At 46.4% G+C, this 20,459-nt stretch overlaps 1 protein-coding gene across 1 annotated transcript; it reads left to right on the forward strand.

Moving 5' to 3' along the window:
- Nucleotides 1-115: 115 nt before the first annotated feature.
- Nucleotides 116-20,395, forward strand: LOC115141603 (bleomycin hydrolase-like). The gene is made up of 12 exons (XM_029680629.1): nucleotides 116-254; nucleotides 5,586-5,783; nucleotides 6,687-6,796; nucleotides 7,091-7,232; nucleotides 7,891-7,979; nucleotides 8,289-8,381; nucleotides 14,507-14,662; nucleotides 14,962-15,120; nucleotides 15,263-15,330; nucleotides 15,477-15,594; nucleotides 16,078-16,150; nucleotides 20,086-20,395. The coding sequence occupies exons 1-12, from the start codon at nucleotides 245-247 to the stop codon at nucleotides 20,235-20,237; spliced, it is 1,368 nt and encodes a 455-aa protein (XP_029536489.1). The 5' UTR covers nucleotides 116-244; the 3' UTR covers nucleotides 20,238-20,395.
- Nucleotides 20,396-20,459: the final 64 nt, after the last annotated feature.

A 20,459-nucleotide genomic window follows, 5' to 3' on the forward strand; every position in this document is an offset into this window, starting at 1 on the left:
GGTCCAATGTCCTCACCAGTCTCGGGCATACTCTTAAATGCCAAGGGGCATGTTAAAGGAAACTGTTATGCCATTGGTGTTTGTGATACTCAACATCCCAGTCTATTGTTACATTGTAACAATTATGTTTCCTGTTTCCGGTCGGAACTCTGATCGGTCTGACTGACTGTCGGCGAATGAGATAAACAAAGAGCCGGTGACTTTTAAAGACATATAGAAACACTTCCTAACCCTCTTCGGAAACATGGAGACTGGTATGTCATGTGTTACTTTGTCTTATTTCATTCATTGTCACTTGTATAGCCAGCATGTGAGCTCAATTTGCGTTCCCTAGCTAACGTTAGCCGGATAGCTAGCTTTATGTCACTTTTCAGATAGATCATTAGCTATCCGGTGAGCGAAGTTAGGTAACGTAGCTTAGCTAACATAGCATAGCTAACCAGCCAGCTTGCTTATGTGTTTTTTTCACTTTGATAATGACATGACAGATAATGTTAGCTAGCTTGATAATGGTAGCCGACCAACTGCAGCACAGCCATCCAACGTCTTCCCAGCTATCAGTGCCAGAAAAGTTGATGGGTACTGTTACTACTAGTAACTAACGTTAGCTAGCTAACTCTATGTAATGTTAGTCAAGTATCGGCTTGGCAGCTAACTGTTAGTTATCCAGTTAGTTAAGTCAGTCAGTTAACATAGGAGGCAGCTCAACTTGCTAGCTATTTAACCAACTTTTTAGGTGAGCATTAGCCAGTTCTATTCCTTAAAGGGGATTTAACCCAACCCCTCTGAATCAGAGCGGTGCGGGTGACTGCCTTAATCGACCTCCACGTTATCGGCGCCCGGCTTAAACTGCCTTGCTCAAGGGCAAAACGGCAGCTTTTTTTTTTTTTTTTTTACCTTGCCGGCTCTGGATTCGAACCACCGACCTTAATTAAACTCTTAATCGCTAGGCTACCTGCTGCCCCTTTAATAAAGTGAGACTAAGTGCGAAGCAGTGTTTGTCAACAAGCAGGCAGTGCACGACGAACCCAATACCTTGGTTGTTCAAGTAGCTAGCTTGACGTTAAGCTGTCAGGATATGCCCTCCCCTGGCACAATAAAACATTAAGCTATCAGACAGGGAAGGATGTTTGACACTATGACAACGGGTTTATAGTGATAGACTTTGAATTTTTGGTGTGATGTGATTTTGGTACCTTGTTGACCTCAGAAAGACTTGCACCCAAAGACCAGGAAAGATACTAAGTCAGTCATAAAAGCTATACAACAACTTATATGTAAAGTTGCAAGTCACTCCAGACACCAGTTTGGCACCTTTCCATACAAAACTAAAGTGACACTGACAGTCATTCCCATTCATGCTTTTCCATTCTGTGGAGGCTGCGTTGGAATGGGCTCTCTGCCTATCCCTGCGTTTGTATGGCGACACACCCCACTTGGTTTTGTACACCGATTAAATCAGCATAATAGGGTCTCTATCATCCATTTACTGTAGCAAGCTGACAGCAGGAAATAATGTATGATTTATCCAATTTATGTGGTAATGATGGAGTACTGAGGCATGTGGGTTTGTCTATCCCTGTAGATCTGGGGTGTATTCACTTTGAACCAAATGGAAGCAAACTGCCGAAACAGGGACGGACCTACCTCAATTTGTCCAGTAATGAACACTCATTTTTGTCGCAAAATGTTTTCTGTTGCAAAACGTTTGCTACGCTTTACCACGGTGTGGACTAATGAATACACCCCAGGAATGGCCAGTGTATTTGAACCTCGGTCATGGAAAATAGCCTGACGGTCCAGAACCAATAGGGCTTGAGTCAGGCAGTATGCATGATTAAGCAATGTTCTTTTCTGTGTTTAATTGCTGTGCAGTATTTGATGGAATATTACCGGACGTGCTACCTGTCCCAGACCTGCGGTTTTCAACTCTCTAACGACAGCAGGAGCGGTAGAGATACTCTGAATGATCGGCTATGAAAAGCCAACTGAAATTTACTCCTGAGGTGCTGACCTGTTGCCCCCTCGACAACCACAGTGATTATTATTATTTGACCCTGCTGGTCATTTATGAACATTTGAACATCTTGGCCACGTTCTGTTATAATCTCCACCCGGCACAGCCAGAAGAGGACTGGCCCCCCCTCATAGCCTGGTTCCTTCCTAGGTTTCATCCTAGGTTCTGGCCTTTCTAGAGAGTTTGTCCTAGCCACCGTGCTTCTACACCTGCATTGCTTGCTGTTTGGGGTTTTAGGCTGGGTTTCTGTACAGCACTTTGAGATATCAGCTGATGTATGAAGGGCTTTATAAATAAATTTGATTTGAATTTGATGGAATGACACAGCAGCATTATTTTATCAGTGTACTACTAGATAGTTCTAGTATCACATATACAGTGCCTTCAAAAAGTATTCACACCCCTTGACTTTTTCCAAATGTTGTTGTGTTACAACCTGAATTTAAAATTGATTAAATATAATAAAGAAATGTGTCACTAGCCTTCACTGATGTTCCCTACATTTTGGTCTGCTAAGCGCAAACTTGAACATTGTGAACATTCTGTGCAACCTCCGGCACATGTTTACTGTGAACACTGAGACTGTACCCACTTTAAGTTACAGTTTTAACAGTGGTCATGTAGGCTACTGTGGCTATTTGATCATAATGTAGGCCTACCAGAGCGGGAAGCAGTGACACAACACCTATCCATATTTTCAAGCATAGTAGTGGATGCATCATGTTATGGGTATGCTTGTAATCGTTAAAAGTGGGGAGATTTTCAGGATTAAAAAGAAATGGAATAGAACTATAAGCACAGGCAAAATCCTAGAGGAAAACCATGTTCAGTCTGCTTTCTATCAGACACTGGGAGATGAATTTAACACAAGGCCAAATCTACACTGGAGTTGGTTACCAAGAACACAGTAGGGCTGTCTCTGACTTGAAAAAAATCTTGGTCAACCAAGAGTCATCTGTTCTTTCGACCAATTGATTGGTCGAAATGTTAAAACATGTAATTTTCCATATACTGAATGTATGGTTAATTTATAAAGCCAGGCACATTTAACAGTTAGGCTATTGATTATATACCTAATTTAGTTGGTTTCCTATTTTTTCTTAGAAAATTAAGGCAAGGGCTGTTTTCTCTTCTCCTAACTCCGCTGCTGCCTCCGCCCATTGTTCTCAACACCAATATGCTGGTTAACTTTGCTATTATGCACATAACAACATGGTCCAGCAAAAGGAGGCAATTCAACAACCCACTGATGTTTCAGAACCATGGACAGCAACCGCTATCCAACGCGGTAGAAAGCACATTTGTTATAAAACATTTATTTTTAGTGTTGCCCCATTGTTCGTACGTAATATAACCATATACAATTTCTGTAGCATGTGTGTGATAGACTGTGCCACCCCCACGACCTTAACAATGGATTAGTCCACTCAGACAGGCGCCAATCAGACAGGTGTCTTGTACACCATGATTTTACAATGTTTTCTTTGCTACTGCTCGACTAAAGAAATCTCGGTCGACCAACAGCCTATCGACCAAACAATTGTTCAGTCGACTAAATAGGTTCAGCCCTAGAAGACATTGAATTTTCCTGAGTGGCCGAGTTACAGTTTTGACTTAAAATATACTTGAAATGTTATGACAAGACCTGCAGATGATTGTCTAGCAATGACCAACAACTAATTTGACAGAGCTTGAAGTGTTTTCAAAACAATAATAGGCAAATGTTGCACAATCCAGGTCTGAAAAAGCTCTTAGAGACTTACCCAGAAAGACTCACAGCTGTAATCGCTGCCAAAGTAATTGCTTCTGCAAAGTATTGACTCAGGGGTGTGAGTAACTATTTCATTTTCAATACATTTGCAAACATTTCTAAAAACATGTTTTCACTTTGTCATTATGAGGTATTGGGTGTAGATGGGTGAGGAAAAATATTTCTGCAATCCATTTTCAATTCAGACCGTAACACAGCATTGTGAAATAAGTCAATCATTTCTGAAGGCACTGTATATGGATTGTTCCTGTCAAAATAGGATGAGAACACTTTTGTGAACTCGGGCATATTTGAATTTGATACCGAACTTGATGTCCTGCTGTTTTGTACCACATTGTCCGGTGGCGAGTGGACGAAGGCGGGGCAAGGCATTATTTGATCGCTCCCTTTGCCACTTTTTTGACATTTCAATACAATACAACTGTATTAGTCCCGCTGCAATTCGGAACCCATTGCCACTTTGCCAGATCAAACACCAATAACATCCTCCTTATATTACAGCTCCTTACCACTTTGTTTCATCCAGACTGTTTCCATTTCTAATACACCCTGGCCTAGCCTGGTCTCATATCTGTTTCCCTTTCTAATACACCCTGGCCTAGCCTGGTCTCAGATCTGTTTCCATTTCTAATACACCCTGGCCTAGCCTGGTCTCATATCTGTTTCCTTTCTAGCCTGGTCTCAGATCTGTTTCCATTTCTAATACACCCTGGCCTAGCCTGGTCTCATATCTGTTTCCCTTTCTAATACACCCTGGCCTAGCCTGGTCTCAGATCTGTTTCCATTTCTAATACACCCTGGCCTAGCCTGGTCTCAGATCTGTTTCCATTTCTAATACACCCTGGCCTAGCCTGGTCTCAGATCTGTTTCCATTTCTAATACACCCTGGCCTAGCCTGGTCTCAGATCTGTTTCCATTTCTAATACACCCTGACCTAGCCTGGTCTCAGATCTGTTTCTATTTCTAATACACCCTGGCCTAGCCTGGTCTCAGATCTATTTCCCTTTCTAATACACCCTGGCCTAGCCTGGTCTCAGATCTATTTCCCTTTCTAATACACCCTGGCCTAGCCTGGTCTCAGATCTATTTCCCTTTCTAATACACCCTGGCCTAGCCTGGTCTCAGATCTATTTCCATTTCTAATACACCCTGGCCTAGCCTGGTCTCAGATCTATTTCCATTTCTAATACACCCTAGCCTGGTCTCAGATCTGTTTCCATTTCTAATACACCCTGGCCTAGCCTGGTCTCAGATCTATTTCCATTTCTAATACACCCTAGCCTGGTCTCAGATCTGTTTCCATTTCTAATACACCCTGACCTAGCCTGGTCTCAGATCTGTTTCTATTTCTAATACACCCTGGCCTAGCCTGGTCTCAGATCTATTTCCCTTTCTAATACACCCTGGCCTAGCCTGGTCTCAGATCTATTTCCCTTTCTAATACACCCTGGCCTAGCCTGGTCTCAGATCTATTTCCCTTTCTAATACACCCTGGCCTAGCCTGGTCTCAGATCTATTTCCATTTCTAATACACCCTGGCCTAGCCTGGTCTCAGATCTATTTCCATTTCTAATACACCCTAGCCTGGTCTCAGATCTGTTTCCATTTCTAATACACCCTGGCCTAGCCTGGTCTCAGATCTATTTCTGTGCTTATGCCAACTCCTTGACATGGCAAACAATGTTTGGCAGGCTAATTCCATTACAAAGTTGGCAAGAGAGTATAAACAGACCAGTAATCAGGCTAACCCTGTCCCTGTTTCCTTAAAAATGACGACCTCTCTATTGTCCTCCTCAGGTTTGAGTCAGGAGAAGATCGCCTCCTTTGTGAAGCGTTTGCGGGCGGAGCCCAGGTACCTGCTGGCCCAGAACGTGTCCACGTGCATCGACCCGCTGGAGGTGTGTCTGCACAGGCAGACGGTCCAGGACACCGTGCACATATTCCAGCACTCCATCCCCACAGAGGGCAAGCCTATCACCAACCAGAAAAACTCAGGTACACTTACCTACAGATACGGTCCAATATATTGGCCCCCTTGCACTTTACAATGGATTGCAATGGAGCAGAATTTTCTGTTTTTTCTTTTTAAAACTGATTGTATGGCAATTTTTTACCCTGTAGCCACCGGGTAGGCAGGTAGCCTAGTGGTTAGAGCGTTGGGCCAGTAACTGAAAGGTTGCTCGATTGAATCCCCGAGCTGACAAGATCAACATCTGTCGTTCTGCCCCTGAACAAGGCAGTTCCCCGGTAGGCCGTCATTGTAAATAAGAATTTGTTCTTAACTGACTTGCCTGGTTAAATAAAGGTTAAATCAATAAAAAAATTGCAGATAATTTAGTCCAGGCCATTGTTGTCTTTGAAGTGAGAAATCTCAATTTTAGCTGTAAATCAAACAAATACACAAAAAAACTAATGTTTTTCAATTTCAACAATTTAAAAAAAATATGTGTGTTCCGCGCAAGGGTTCCAATATATTTGACACCCAGCATCTGTAACTACTCCAGGGGCCTGGCCATGTACAAAGACTGCATGTGAATGAAATAGACCTACGTACCTGATGCAGAGATGTGGTGGGGCTGCGTGCCAAATGGCAGTCTATTTCCTACATGGTGCACTCCGTTTGACCAGAGCCCTATAGGCGCTAGTCAACATTTTTGATTTGATTTATTGGGATCCCCATTAGCTGACGCCAATGGCGACAGCTAGTCTTACTGGTGCACTGTATACAGTAGGGTAGTGCACTATATAGGGAATAGGATGCCATTTTGGGACACAACCGTGGAGTGGGGAGAAAGGAGGTCTAACTATGTGTCTATGAATAGGGGATAGAGTGTTATTTGGGAAGCACAGCTCCATATACACAGTTCCATACTCATCTGTGCTGATTATGGTTTTCAGGGAGATGTTGGATCTTCTCGTGCCTCAACGTCATGCGCCTTCCCTTCATGAAAAAGTTCAACATCGAAGAGTTTGAGTTCAGTCAGTCCTACCTCTTCTTCTGGGACAAGGTAAGACCACATTTGTTCGTCACACGTATTCACTTGAGCAACTTTTAGTAACAGCCACTAGAATATACAATGCTTTTGTTGTTACATTTCAGCGGTGGGGTGTGAACAGTGTTGGTGTGTTTGGCAGTGCGTATCTTTAGTACTATTTGACTCATTGTCTGCCTTAAACCCCCTTTGTGTGTGGCGCTCTGTATACTGGACAATGTTGTACCGATTGGACGTCACCGTCCCCCCCCCTCTCGTCTCCTCTCTCCATCATGTCCCCTTTCTGCACTCTCTCCATCCTCCCTTCAGGTGGAGCGGTGCTACTACTTCCTGCAGGCCTGTGTGGAGACAGCCCAGAGGAAGGAGCCTGTAGACGGCAGACTGGTCCAGTTCCTGCTCTCCAATCCCACCAACGACGGCGGCCAGTGGGATATGCTGGTCAACCTCATTGGTCAGTTCATACCTGTTACCCGATCAGGGCAGTGTTGCTGCTTCATTTGCATTATTCTATGTCATTATGTAGTGGCTGAGTCATGAATCGCACCTTATTCCCTATATTCGGTACTACGTTGGCCCAGGGTTCATATGTAGGGAATAGGGTGCCATTTAGGACTCACGGTGTAACTACCTTGGTAACTAGACTGTAACTACTCGGCGGTGGCCGTTTACTGCAGAAAATAAGCAAAATTCTACTGGAACTGTCTAGATTCTGTTTCTGGTGAGTTACTAATGTAGGAGTTACTGTGTAATTCCTTTTAATTAGACATTCTATGTAACTACCCTTCCACTGTTTTAATGGGTCAGGTTTGTGGTTTAGATTAAGGGTGCGTCCCAAATAGCATCCTATTCCCTACGTAGTGCATTACTTTTGACCACAGCCCGCGGGAAAGCCTTAAACTTATGGTCCTCTGTGGCTCAGTTGGTGGATCACGGCGCTTGCGACGCCAGGGTCGTGGGTTCGATTCCCACTGGGGCCTCCCATAGGAAAAATGTAGGCAGGCATGACTGTAAGTCGCTTTTGGATCAAAGCGTCCGCTAAATGGCATATATATATATATATATATATATATATATATATATATGTGTTATTACCTTTCCCCGATCATCAGAAAAGTACGGCGTTATCCCAAAGAAATGCTTCCCAGAGTCTCACAGCTCCGAGGCCTCGCGGCGAATGAATGACATCCTCAATCACAAGGTAGGTCGACTCGCTTACATCTTTGCGACATTTCCGATTTCATAGTGATGTCTTGTGTAGAAGTACAACACCAAAAACCTAGTCCTCCTGTTTCATACCAAGACAAAGCAGTACAAGCATATACACTCTACTTAGCGCAGGGAAACACCACGGGAAGAGCGTAGAAGCCACCTTTTTTTTTATTTTGGTGTCGTCTGTTTTCTTATAGAAGACCCAGATAACTAACCCCTAACCCGAGATGCTCCACAATGTCACGAGGTAATACATGTCGCTGTGTACTATGTCATGCCAATGTTCCCTGGCTTCCAGCTGAGAGAATACTGTCTAAGACTGCGCAACATGGTGGCCAGTGAATCCACTGAAGCCGAGCTGTCTGACGCCATGGACACCATGATTGAGGAGGTAAGCGCATGTTAGGGAAAGACCCACACGACTCGCACACCACACAAAGCGCACGACCCACACACCACCACCACGTCACACACACCACCACATCACACACACTGCCACCACATCACACCACACACTGTTTTCCTCTTCAGTTTTGTTGTAGCACTGCGTCAGTTTGTCCAGAGGAGGGGGCTGTATAACAGAGCGTAGATCTGTGCTCTGAGAAGGACACGTGCTGTAACACGCCTGTATGTATTTAACACAGCAGGTACTGGGTAGGCAAGGACGATAACCATTACGGCTCCAGTAATTATTAGGCAATATTTGTTTTCGGATTAGTTATTGGACATTAAATTCAAATGTATCTGTCGCCTGTTGTAGCAGCACACAGAAAGGATGATAACAAAGGTGTGTGTGTGTGTGTGTGTGTTACACTACCCTATCTAATACCATTGACTTTCACCACACCACTGATTCCTCTATCAAATCTGATTCCTCTAACTGTCAGACAGTGGATAGACCCTCCTCGGTTCAGATCTAATTTTGGAATTTGTTTGAGCTGTGTTCCCCCTTAAATAATGCCGCTAATTAGTTTTCTACCTTAAATCAGCATGTTTGACATAAGTAGGCTTAGAAAAGGAACTGCTAGAAATGGCCAAATAGAGATGACTGTTTATTTTGTTAAACAGTGCTTTATCAGTAGTAATGAATTAGGACATAATCACAAGCCCCTCCCAGCCCTGCATAACATTGCGTAACCCAACTCTTCCACATTTAGCAACAATGGCTGTAGTGATATATGGTCGGTACTGTTTATAATCCACTGGTGATTAATCCACTGGCCTGTCATTCTATACTTCTGGCTGCAAAGAGAGAGAGAGTGTGTGTGTGTGTGTGTGTGTCTCCACATGCGTGTGTGTGTGTCCACGTGCACTCACACACGCCTCACGGACCTGGTGACAGAATGTTCCATAAACAAGATCTTTATCGCAACGCTCCTCACATTGAATGGCGTAAGGCAATTTCACTGTGAGAGAATAAAGCCTTAATGTCCCAACATTCACAGTACCACTTAAGAGAGAGGTGTGTGTGGTCAGTCAATATCACACAGCCAGAGAGAGAACATTACATGAAGGATGTAGCTTTTGTGTGGAGCAGTTCTGTTGTATATGCCCCTGACTGCTTGTTTAAACAGACTCTGTGTCTACTGCCCTTACCGCACTGGATACACTACGCTCGCTACAGCACATTCTGATTGTGCAACACTTCCAGTTCTCCCTCGTTGCACTTCTATGAACAAGAGTTTTTTAAAATTTTTGTCAACGTGTTTGTTTGTCCACCTGGTAGTAGTTTGTTTTGTGTAACACAGCTCTGGCAGCCAGGGGGAGTGTGAAGAGAGAGAGAGAGAGAAAGGTGGGGGATGTTGGCTCGGGAGGGTGAAGGGTGTAACCAGCGCCTCTCCTCCCGTCCCGTGGGCATCCGTACGGAGAAGGGTGCGTTGACTGCGCTTTTGGGCTTCTATTTATGCTTGGCATCTGTTGCGACAAGTGAAACATCACTGTTGTGCCGTGATTTAGATTAGCTCCTAGCTAGCAAGCCAACAAATTAGCCATAATTAATTAAGCTAGAATACACTCTGTCGGATGTGATCAGTTAGTCCTTTTTCATTAATTAACTTCTCTGTGTGCTCGTCACTCAGCATGTTGTGTTGACACAGTAGGGCTACGTCCAAAATGCCACACTCTTCCCTTTATAGTGCACTATATATAGGGAATAGGGGGCCATTTGGGACACTTCCCAGGCCATTTGAAACATGTCATGTTCAATTACAGAGTATTGCAGTCCTTTTCTGAGTGTTGCATGTGACTTCAGTGTGCGGGCTGTGCCACCTTGTTCTGGGTTCAGACTGCACACGTAAACCATGTCAACACCAAGTATGACAGGTTGTGGGTTTGTGCGTGTGTAAACGTTTAGAAGTGGTGTGTGTGTTTCTATGTATGCTTAGAAGTGGCTTGTGTTTATATTCAGAGGTGGTGTTTGTGTCTGTGGTTACATTTTAGAGTTGGTGTGTGTCTCTGTGGTTACATTTTAGAGTTGGTGTGTGTGTCTGTGGTTACATTTTAGAGTTGGTGTGTGAGTCATAGCTGATCAAAGCTCCCAGACTCGGCCCTCGTTAAGCCAGGGGATGTCAGGCCTACTTTAGGTGGGGAGGATCTGGCTTTGGGCACACTCCCTGGGTGAGGAGTGTGACGGGGTGCAGGTGCGCACAAACACAGGGAGACGTTTCCAAGCACACACACACACACACACACACCACCTCTGCTAGCACACGACCACACATAATACACACACACACACACACACACACACACACACACACGTTCCTCACATCCTCTCTGCAGCACTCCTTCAGGCCTGTTCCTGTTCTCTTCATATCCAGTCCTATGCGGTTTCTGCTGTATAGAACGTGCCCATTTGGGCGCCGGACATTCTGAATAGAATGTCTCCTTCGGGCCATATGACTGTGTTCAATATGAGTGCTGTGTTTGTAGATTGTACGGAGTCATTGATTGGACAGTGAGTTGACTGACATGCTGCGTGTGCTTTTAGAGTGGCTACCTCTCTATGGACCCTCTTCCCTATATAGTGCACTGCTTTGACCAGGGCCCATTGGGGGCTCGGGTCAAATGTAGTGCACTATAAAGGGAATAGGGTGCGGTTTGGGACGTAGTCAGTCTGTTGGCTCAGCGCTGGCTGTAGCCGCAGGCCGCTGTGGGTGGGTTTGTGTTATTGTGTGGGCTCGTTTGCCAGCGCTGAAAAGCGGCCCGCCGCACTTCATCAGCTCATATTTCTTAATTTGACAACGTTGTTACAATCTGTAATGGCCCCATGTGTTTTCTGTTTACAAGGCCAGAAAGTCTCAGTCAACCCCAGTCCATTTCTTCTACCCCAGCTGCTCTCTCAAACAGGTCATTTGCTTACAGTTTCATCTAGGCTCTGTGTCCCAGGGCTTTGGCTCAAAAGCAGCAAGGCATCTTGGAGTTGAAGGGCTGATCTAGGATCAGGTCCACCCTTTTCATCTATTGTGATTCAAAAGAAAAGCTGATCCTAGATCAGCACTCCTACTCTGAGACGCTTTTTGTGGATATGGGCAGGTTCCACCCTTCACAGTTACAAGCACAAGGTGTTTTAGTGTGTTCTGCTGTTTGTTTGTTTATTTCTCCTCCTCTCCTCTCCCTCTGTTTGGGCAACGGGAGGTAAATCAACAAACAAACAGGCATGCGTGAGCCGACGAGGAGAGGATGGAGCGTGTGTGTTGCTGTAGCATTGACGCTAACTGGCTGGCGTGCTGCAGGCGCTCCAGTGTTTACTGCCAAGCATACAAACACATGCTACGTAGGTACGCTCAAAGGCTAGCATGATCCGCTGAGACACGCAGCCTCTCCGGATGCCCCGGCATCGGCCAATTACAGGCCTTATTACCCACACCTGGGCTTCATCCATGTCACACGACACAAGAATACGGTCTGCGTTATCCCACAGGCGGCTAGGGGGTGGGGGGGGCATGCTGTGGATCTAGAGGAGCTTCCTTAATCTATTAATTGCTGGGCCTGTTCAGATGAAATGGGGTTACGGAGCGTTTCCGTAGGTTATGAGTACAGGGACTTGTTCATTAGGCACCAAACGGAAGAGAACGCGCAGGAAGGGAATATCTTGTACCTTAAACTTGTCCGATAACAAACACTCCTTTTCGCTTTCCGTTGCAAAACCTTTGAGGACAAGAGCCAGGTCTTAGACTACTGTTAACCAGTCCCGTGTTGCCGTCTGGGTCAGTCTTTATGAAGACGGACACCTTTTATTACAACGTGTGTTTTAATGTTTATCCCAGCCTGTTGTAGACTGTCCTCTGGTGCAGGCGGTGCAATTTCCCCAAACAAACACGGGTCACTCCGGCTTCCTGCTTTTGTCAATAACAGGGGATCCCAGCCGCCATCGCAGATAAGGCCCTAATTCAAACCTGGCCAAGCAGAAAATCAGGACCCGGGTGGCCTTGAAGAAGCCTGCCTGCGCTCAGAAGCCACACAAAAACCTTACTAATCTTTCCCAAACGGCTTACAAACCCACAACAGCCAACCCCCGACAGACGGCAGCCATGGGATTCTTTCACCAGCTCCACCCACCCGCTGAAGCAGCGTTTAGGAGTGGGAGGGGAGAGGAGCTATGTAGTGTACGTCAGAAGATATACAGACAGCGACACAGACATGAAAAAAAGAAAGCAAAGGTCTCTAAAGACACTGGTCAAACACGGTGTCCAGCATGGTCCAGTGGTCGTAAATCTCCCCTCTCCCTCTTCCATCCTCAACGCAGTGTGTCTGTCCTCAGTGGAAGGGCCAGGCGAAGGGTGGCAGGCAGGCAGGAAGGGAGGGTGGGCCGCCTGCTCCCCACACATGACCCTGTCAGCCTCTGCTGGTCCATGCTGATGGATGGTTGTCTGTGTCCTGAGAGGGAGAGAGCCAACAGGAATGGTTGGATATCTGTAAGAGATTTGGTAGCCTACTACTGAGGAGGACTGTACCAGTGCTGAGAAATGAACTGGGGGGTTTAACACAGTGAAGGAATACAATGGAACAAGGCTACTCATAATCAACGTTTTAGCGGGTACAGGACAGAAGAGGCAGTACCAAGAATCTTGGCGGTAGTGCTATATACATGATTCTAATGGAGACGTGCCCAGCCCACCCAGTGTCTCGTGCTCATCTTCGTCTGTCCGTTTTGGAAGCAGGTGATTCAATATTGACTCACTGAGGGCTGTGCTGCTGCAGCCTGCTGACGTCAGTGGGGCTCTGGCTCATTGTTTTGTGAAAAGCATAGCCTCGTTTCACCGGGTCTACATGGGTGCTCTGTTGTGTTTGGACGGGCAGGGGCGTTTATTTAACCTGCCAAGGAGGAGACTGGGATGTGAGGTGGGACAGGGGCCCGAGGGCACGGGGGCAAAGGGGCCTGTTTGTGTGTTCGGTGCATCTGGGGCCCGTGCTGGTTAAATACAGGGCAGGGATGGGCACCGTTGGCATTTAGTCTGCGCCGCGGGGCAACGGGACAGAGAAAACAAACCCAGAGTCTTCAAGGCGCTGTCTTGTCTGGGTTTGGGAAAAGGTGAGGGTTACTGTGAGGGTCTGGGTAGGTGGGAATGTGACTGGGTGTGCTGTCTTTTGGAAAATATTTTTGTTTTATTTAAGTCAGCAAATCCATCAAATTCTTAATTTACAACAAGGGCCTATGTGGGAATAGTTGACTACGATCAACCTGAACACAGGCATGCCATTAGTAGTTAATGTAGTTGACACAGTGGAAAAGTGCAGCAGCAACGGCCCCTGAGTGTCTCTGCTTTGGTGAAGAGCTCCGGGGCCAAATGTAATTCCCCAGTTCTATTTTCACCCTATGAGGAGTTTAATTTGTCTGGACTTTTTTGCCGAAAGTAAATGAAAATAGTGGGAGTCAATGGGAAGTCCTCGTAAATATAGATGTGCGTGTATGCGTCTGTGTATGCGTATGTGTGCTCGCGTACTAACGGTCGGACTACCTACGCGTACATGCCAGATTGGGAGTCGGGGTACACATTTTAAGCCTTTTTTTGTGATTGACAGCCCGACAGAGCGTAATCAGAGACCGACAATGCTGGGTATTCTCGAACCGCCAGAACATCCGCTTACATAATAGGCTTTGATAGGACTGGTGTACACGACGTCTTTTCAGAAGGAAATTCCCGAGATCGACGTATCAGTTGGGAAGGCTAAGGGATAAGGGAAGGCTTATTCTGAGAACTCTGTCGAAACAGACTGGTAGAGGCCAGAGGAACGCCATGGGAACACAGTCAGAAACCACAACGACAGGAAGAGCCAGCGATACAGCCAGGCAGAGAGCGCAAGAGGGATTGGGCTTTGGCAGGGCGGATATCCTCCTCACACTACTGTTAAGCTCTCTTTGGTCCCCGAGTTTGAGTTTTACAATGGCGCGTTTACATAAGAGACTATCTAAGAGATATCAATGTGCTCTGTCTGTGTCTTACAGTGGTATTGCATGACTAACGTAAGGTGTTGTCTTCCCCCTGTCTGTTGTTTCACGTGCTCTGTTTACAGGTCTTCAGGGTGGCCACTGTGTGTCTGGGCAGCCCCGCTGACTCCATTTATTGGGAGTACAGAGACAAGGACAAGAACTTCCACCGCATGGGGCCCCTGTCCCCTCAGCAGTTCTACAAGGAGCTGGTCAAGCCCCTCTACAACATTCAGGACAAGGTCAACTTTTTACCCAGGTTTATTTGAATAAAATATCAATATCGGCTTTGAGTTGATCGTAACGAATTATTACAAGAGCTAATCATTATTAGGGCCATGAGTTTTTCCCCTGGGGTTGAAAAATTCCTGAAGTTCCTGGAAACTTTGGGCGTTTTCTGAATTTTTGCGACCCAGGAAAAGCACCGTGGCCCAGTTAGTCTATATTAGACCACGGGTTGGAGTCAGGAATAATGCCCTCTCTTTCCGTGTTTGTTGATGAGCTGAGTCTAACCTCTGTTCTCCCTCCCCCGCCCCCACAGGTCTGTCTGGTGAATGACCCGCGGCCTCAGAACCCCTATGAGAAGTTGTATAGCGTTGAGTTCCTGGGCAACATGGTGGGCGGACACAACACCCTGTACAATAACCAGCCAATCCAGCTACTCAAAAAGGCCGCTGCGGACTCCATCAAAGAGGGAGAGGTACTGTGTGTGAGCGTGTCCAGGAAGTTAGATCATGGCTACGTCTGACAACTGAGCGAGTGTGTAAGGAGACGACCTGTAACGCATGTTTCTCCCCCTCCTTCCCTCTCTCTCTCTCTCTCTCTCCCTCTCTCTCTCGTAGGCTGTGTGGTTCGGTTGCGACGTGGGCAAGCATTTCCATGGCAAACTGGGCATCAACGACATGAATGTGTGAGTTTTACGAGAGAGAGGCGAACATGTGTCAACATCGCATGTATAACTCACTATAAGTCAGATCTTTGTGCGTGTGTGTGCGTGCGTGTGTTTGTGTGTGTGATTTCTCATCCTGTCCCTCCCTGTGTTCCCCCGTCTCTCAGGTTCAACCATGAGTTGGTGTTCGGTGTGTCCATAAAGAACCTGTCCAAGGCAGAGAGGCTGATTTTCGGAGACTCCCTCATGACACACGCCATGATCCTCACCGCTGTCACCGACAAGGTAGCACACGCAGTACACACACGTATGTACACACACCCATACGTACAGAGGCGCCGCATTTGAGTGTTCCCCAGTGACTCTGCACCAAAGGCGTCCAGTGTGGTGTTTACAGTCGTTTGAATCAACTTCATGTTTTAAAATGGCTGTCAATTTACCCCCCTGTTTGTGAACCCCACCTGTCTCCTCGTTCTCCTCAGAACAGCTGGACAGGGCCCTAGGCTACACAACGTAGGAGTTACCAGTCCTGCCCTGCACCCCACTAGGAATCCTGCCCTCCTCTCTTACTAATGGACATACTGTATCATTTGCTGAATATACCACCATGTATAGTGTACTTCATGTATGACGGGCATAAATCAGAAAACACAGACTGATTTGGACTTCTTCTCCATTTGCTGGGTACATCTGCCTCCTAATAATCACACATTTTGATTGAGCTCTGTCTCTCTCTCTCTCTCTCGTTCTCCCTTTCGCTCACTCTAGCAGGAGGAAAAGGATGGAGGTTATGAGAAGTGGAGGGTGGAGAACTCCTGGGGGGACGACCGTGGGAATAAAGGTGAGAGCGCTGAGTCGGCCAGAGGTCAGAGGAGGAGAGGGCCCGTTCTCACGCAGCCTTGTGATGTCTGTCTGCCTCTCGCAACACGAGAGGTCCGCCTGAGCCGAGTTATGTGAAGGCCCAGACCCCTCGTCTCTCTTCTCTCTCACACCACAGGGCGTCAGTGTACAATCACCGGGACAGTTGAATTTCCTGTCAGGTCGATTGAATTTGAAGTAGGATTAGCTCCTCCCCACCCGCCTGGCTTTGTTTTTGAATTTATAATTGACTAGGTGTGGAGGGCTGGTTTGGTTTGGGGTTAGTTTTGCGGCATCCACTCATGTCTGGTCCCCTACCGTAGCTTTGTCTGTTATGGCTATGAACCCCAGAGGGAGAGAAGGCACAACAACGGGGATGTTTCCCAGACAACGGCTCTTTGTCCCTCTCACAACACAACAGTACGCCATTTTGTTTCAGCCTCCCGACTTCCTCTGTGTGGAAGAGTCCGGCTCAGACACTGTCATACTACAGGCCTGGGTTCAAATAGTATTTTTCTTCTTCCATCCAGCGCCACTAAAACATTTGAAAGGAAACAAATACTGAACCCTCCTCTGTTGGGACTGTGTGGCTTTTTAACGAAAATACGTAATTATCCACCATTCCCACTTCTCTCTTTCTCTCTCCCCCTCTGTCTTCCTCTCCTTCTTTCCCCCCTCTCTCTCTCCTCTCTCCCTCTCCATCCTTACGCACCCTGTGCTCTGCATTCCAGTGCGGGTTATTTGGGTTTTGTTATGTAGTTCCACTTCCTGGTCAGTGACTTCATGTCATCTGCATATTGAAAATGTATAAAAAGGCCTAACACTTTGGTGCCTCCTCAAATCAACTGTATTTCACTCATATTCCATAAACATCCACGCAGATGGGAGAAAGCCTTCATATCCGCTCTCTTCCCTCTCGGATGTATTAATAAAGTTATTGAAAACAAACGGTGTGGAGGACCCGCGGCGGTGAGCACCGCTTGATGGACAGCTGGGGACGGGGAGGGAGGACTTGTCAACGCCACGGCGGACGGAGAAAACGTGTGTTCGCAAGGTTTCGAGGGTTATCATCTATCCAATTGCCAGTAATATTTTGTTTCCCCCGAGAGGATCCCACCTAATTAGGTTAACACCGTGGTGCCTGGTGCAAACTGCCCAAACCCTCCAAACGCCAGGGCTTTTCTCAAGATGGATTATTATGGCCTCAGAGTGCACTATTTGTACCTTTCCGCGATTACTATACAAATATGGGGAATGTGGGCCAATCTGACATGTGATATTTCATTGTGACAGACTGTTTATAGGCTAGAGATGCCCTTCTCAACACACCTCTGGGATTCTACACCGCCCCTTTTACAGCTACTTCGATGAGAAACAATATTTGTACTGGCTATTGCGATTCCCTTGTTAACATATCACGTTACCGGGCAGACTATGGACACACTCTTATATCTGCTATTACATTTACGTTGGTGACGTCGTCGCAGATAGGTTTGGGAAATAATGTTGACGTTATGGCGAACTAAGGAGATGATGGAAACAGGATGTGCTGCAGACAGTGCTCGCTTTAGCAGTCTGTGACCCGTATTGCTCAGAACTTTTCAGCTGTACTATGGGATCTAAAGCAGAGTAAACTCCACCCACAGCTCTCCCTGTAAGACGAGGTAGGACACATCTGCAGTCCCGTTAAGACAAATAATGCCGCTATACGAAACCGCCGCCCGACACGCACACATCTTTCCTGGAAACTGGAAAGGAAGAACACGCAGAGTGAACACACAGGACGAATAACACCAAGGACGAATAACACCAAGGACGAATAACACCAAGGACGAATAACACACAGGACGAATAACACCCAGGACGAATAACACACAGGACGAATAACACCCAGGACGAATAACACCCAGGACGAATAACACCCAGGACGAATAACACACAGGACGAATAACACACAGGACGAATAACACCCAGAACAGATAACACACAGAACAAATAACACACAGAACGGATAACACACAGAACGGATAACACACAGAACATAGAACGAATAACACACAGAACGGATAACACACAGAACATAGAACGAATAACACACAGAACGAATAACACACAGAACGGATAACACACAGAACATAGAACGAATAACACCCAGAATGAATAACACCCAGAACGAATAACACACAGAACGGATAACACACAGAACATAGAACGAATAACACCCAGAACGAATAACACACAGAACGAATAACACACAGAACGGATAACACACAGAACACAGAACGAATAACACCCAGAACGGATAACACACAGAACGGATAACACACAGAATGAATAACACCCAGAACGGATAACACACAGAATGAATAACACCCAGAACGGATAACACACAGAACACAGAATGAATACCACCCAGAATGAATAACACACAGAACGAATAACACCCAGAACGAATAACCCCCAGAACGAATAACACCCAGAACGAATAACACACAGAACCTGGGGTATTGTTTTGAGCTGAGGTACGTTTTTCTGAGGTCCCTGTGACGTCATCGATAATGCAACTTTTCAGCGGGGGAGGGATGCGCTCTAGACACTGCCCGGGTCCAGAGATGAGAGGAAAACCAAACAGTGGTCACAATCTGGTCTAGTCCCCAGCTCTGACCGTTACACAATCCCGTATAACCACAGGATCACATTCATTAGGCACCAAACGGAAAAAAAGCTGTCTGAAACACGTAGAGACCACCTGGACTTGTCCAATAAGAAACAGTAGTTGGGAAATGTTTTAAAACGTTTTCTGCTGCGTGCCCAAATGAACCAGCCCGTGCCTGCTCAAATCCCAAATCTATCGCCATGTGGACAGATTGGAGCTGTTCCTCTCCCTGTCTGTAATCTGGGTTGTTAGTTTGTTCAGACAGGCCCATTGCCCTTGTAGATAAATAAGAACACTGTATGAGGAAGGCCCCTATTGTCATTAAACATCCTGCTCTCGCCGCTCTAATCTCTTCACATCAAGTGTTTTATATGCTGTTCTTTATGATTTGATGTACTCTCGGTCACCCTGTCTGTGAGAGCGAGGCCGTGGCCTGTGTCTATGTGTTTTCAGGGCCAAGGTCTCATAGTGGGATCGTGTACACTGAAAGTTGTGTTTTTGGGCTTGTTATGAAAATGTATTAGAGCAGGATGAAGTGGCATTCGAGATATTCTTTCATCTTTTTTGTATGGGAAGGATAAAGTGGCCTATTGGGCTGAGGTGTGCGAGGTGAGGACAGAAGTGTGGGACAGACTTGGGTTCAAATACTATTTGACATCATTTCAAATGCTTCCTGCTTTGCTTGCTTGGTGCAATGGAACAAATAGAAACGTCCCAAAAGTGCAAACCCAGCCCACCTGGCACTCCATGCAGGCTAAAGAAAACCAGTCCAAGCCATGCATTTGAAAGATTTCAAATAGCATTTAAACCCAGGTGTTGTGTGGGACAGACAGACAGGGTGAGGGGTCCATCCTTCCTTCCCTCTCCCTGTGGAACAATAGGTCTGAGGCCAGGGGTGCTGACGGACGCCCCTCTTATCTGGTCTCACACTTTAGAACACTCGCACCTATTGCTTTCAGTATAGGGCAGTCCACTGAAGTACAGGGTGAGTCACTGGTACTGCTGTTGGCTAATGGATTTCAAACTGACTGGTCTTCGAGGCGTTAATCAAGACTAATGATTCCTGAGAAGAAACTCCAGCGGCACGTCGGGGATCTCGACGCTCCACAGATTGAATGGATCTTATACCAACAATCTCAATTACACCTTCATCGGGTCTTTTTCAACCTTCTAACTGTATGAATTAACCCTGTGTATCGTGTGTGTGTGTGTGTGTGTGTGTGTATGTGTGTGTGTGTGTGTGTGTGTGTGTGTGTGTGCAGGTTACCTAATCATGACCGACGAGTGGTTCTCTGAATACGTGTACGAGGTGGTCGTGGACAAGAAGTACCTGGCCCCCGAGGTGCTGGAAGTAATGCAGAAGGAGCCCATCGTCCTTCCTGCCTGGGACCCAATGGGAGCCTTGGCCTTGTAACTATGGAAACAGAGGGTGCCATCCCACCCGCCTGGTTTCAGCCCTGGTCTGTTTGACTCCGCCCCATCTCTCTGGTTTTACTCCTCCATAGACTTCCACCCACCACAGCCTGTTCTCTAGACAAATAATAAAAGTCGGGTTTTTTTACTGGAAAAACACACGTCTTCTTTCGGCCATTTTGTTTTGTCCATGTCCTCTTTTGCTTCTCTCCGCCACCAGGCA

The sequence above is a fragment of the Oncorhynchus nerka genome, linkage group LG14 (genome assembly GCF_034236695.1).
Source record: "Oncorhynchus nerka isolate Pitt River linkage group LG14, Oner_Uvic_2.0, whole genome shotgun sequence".
Classification (NCBI taxonomy): Eukaryota; Metazoa; Chordata; class Actinopteri; order Salmoniformes; family Salmonidae; genus Oncorhynchus; species Oncorhynchus nerka.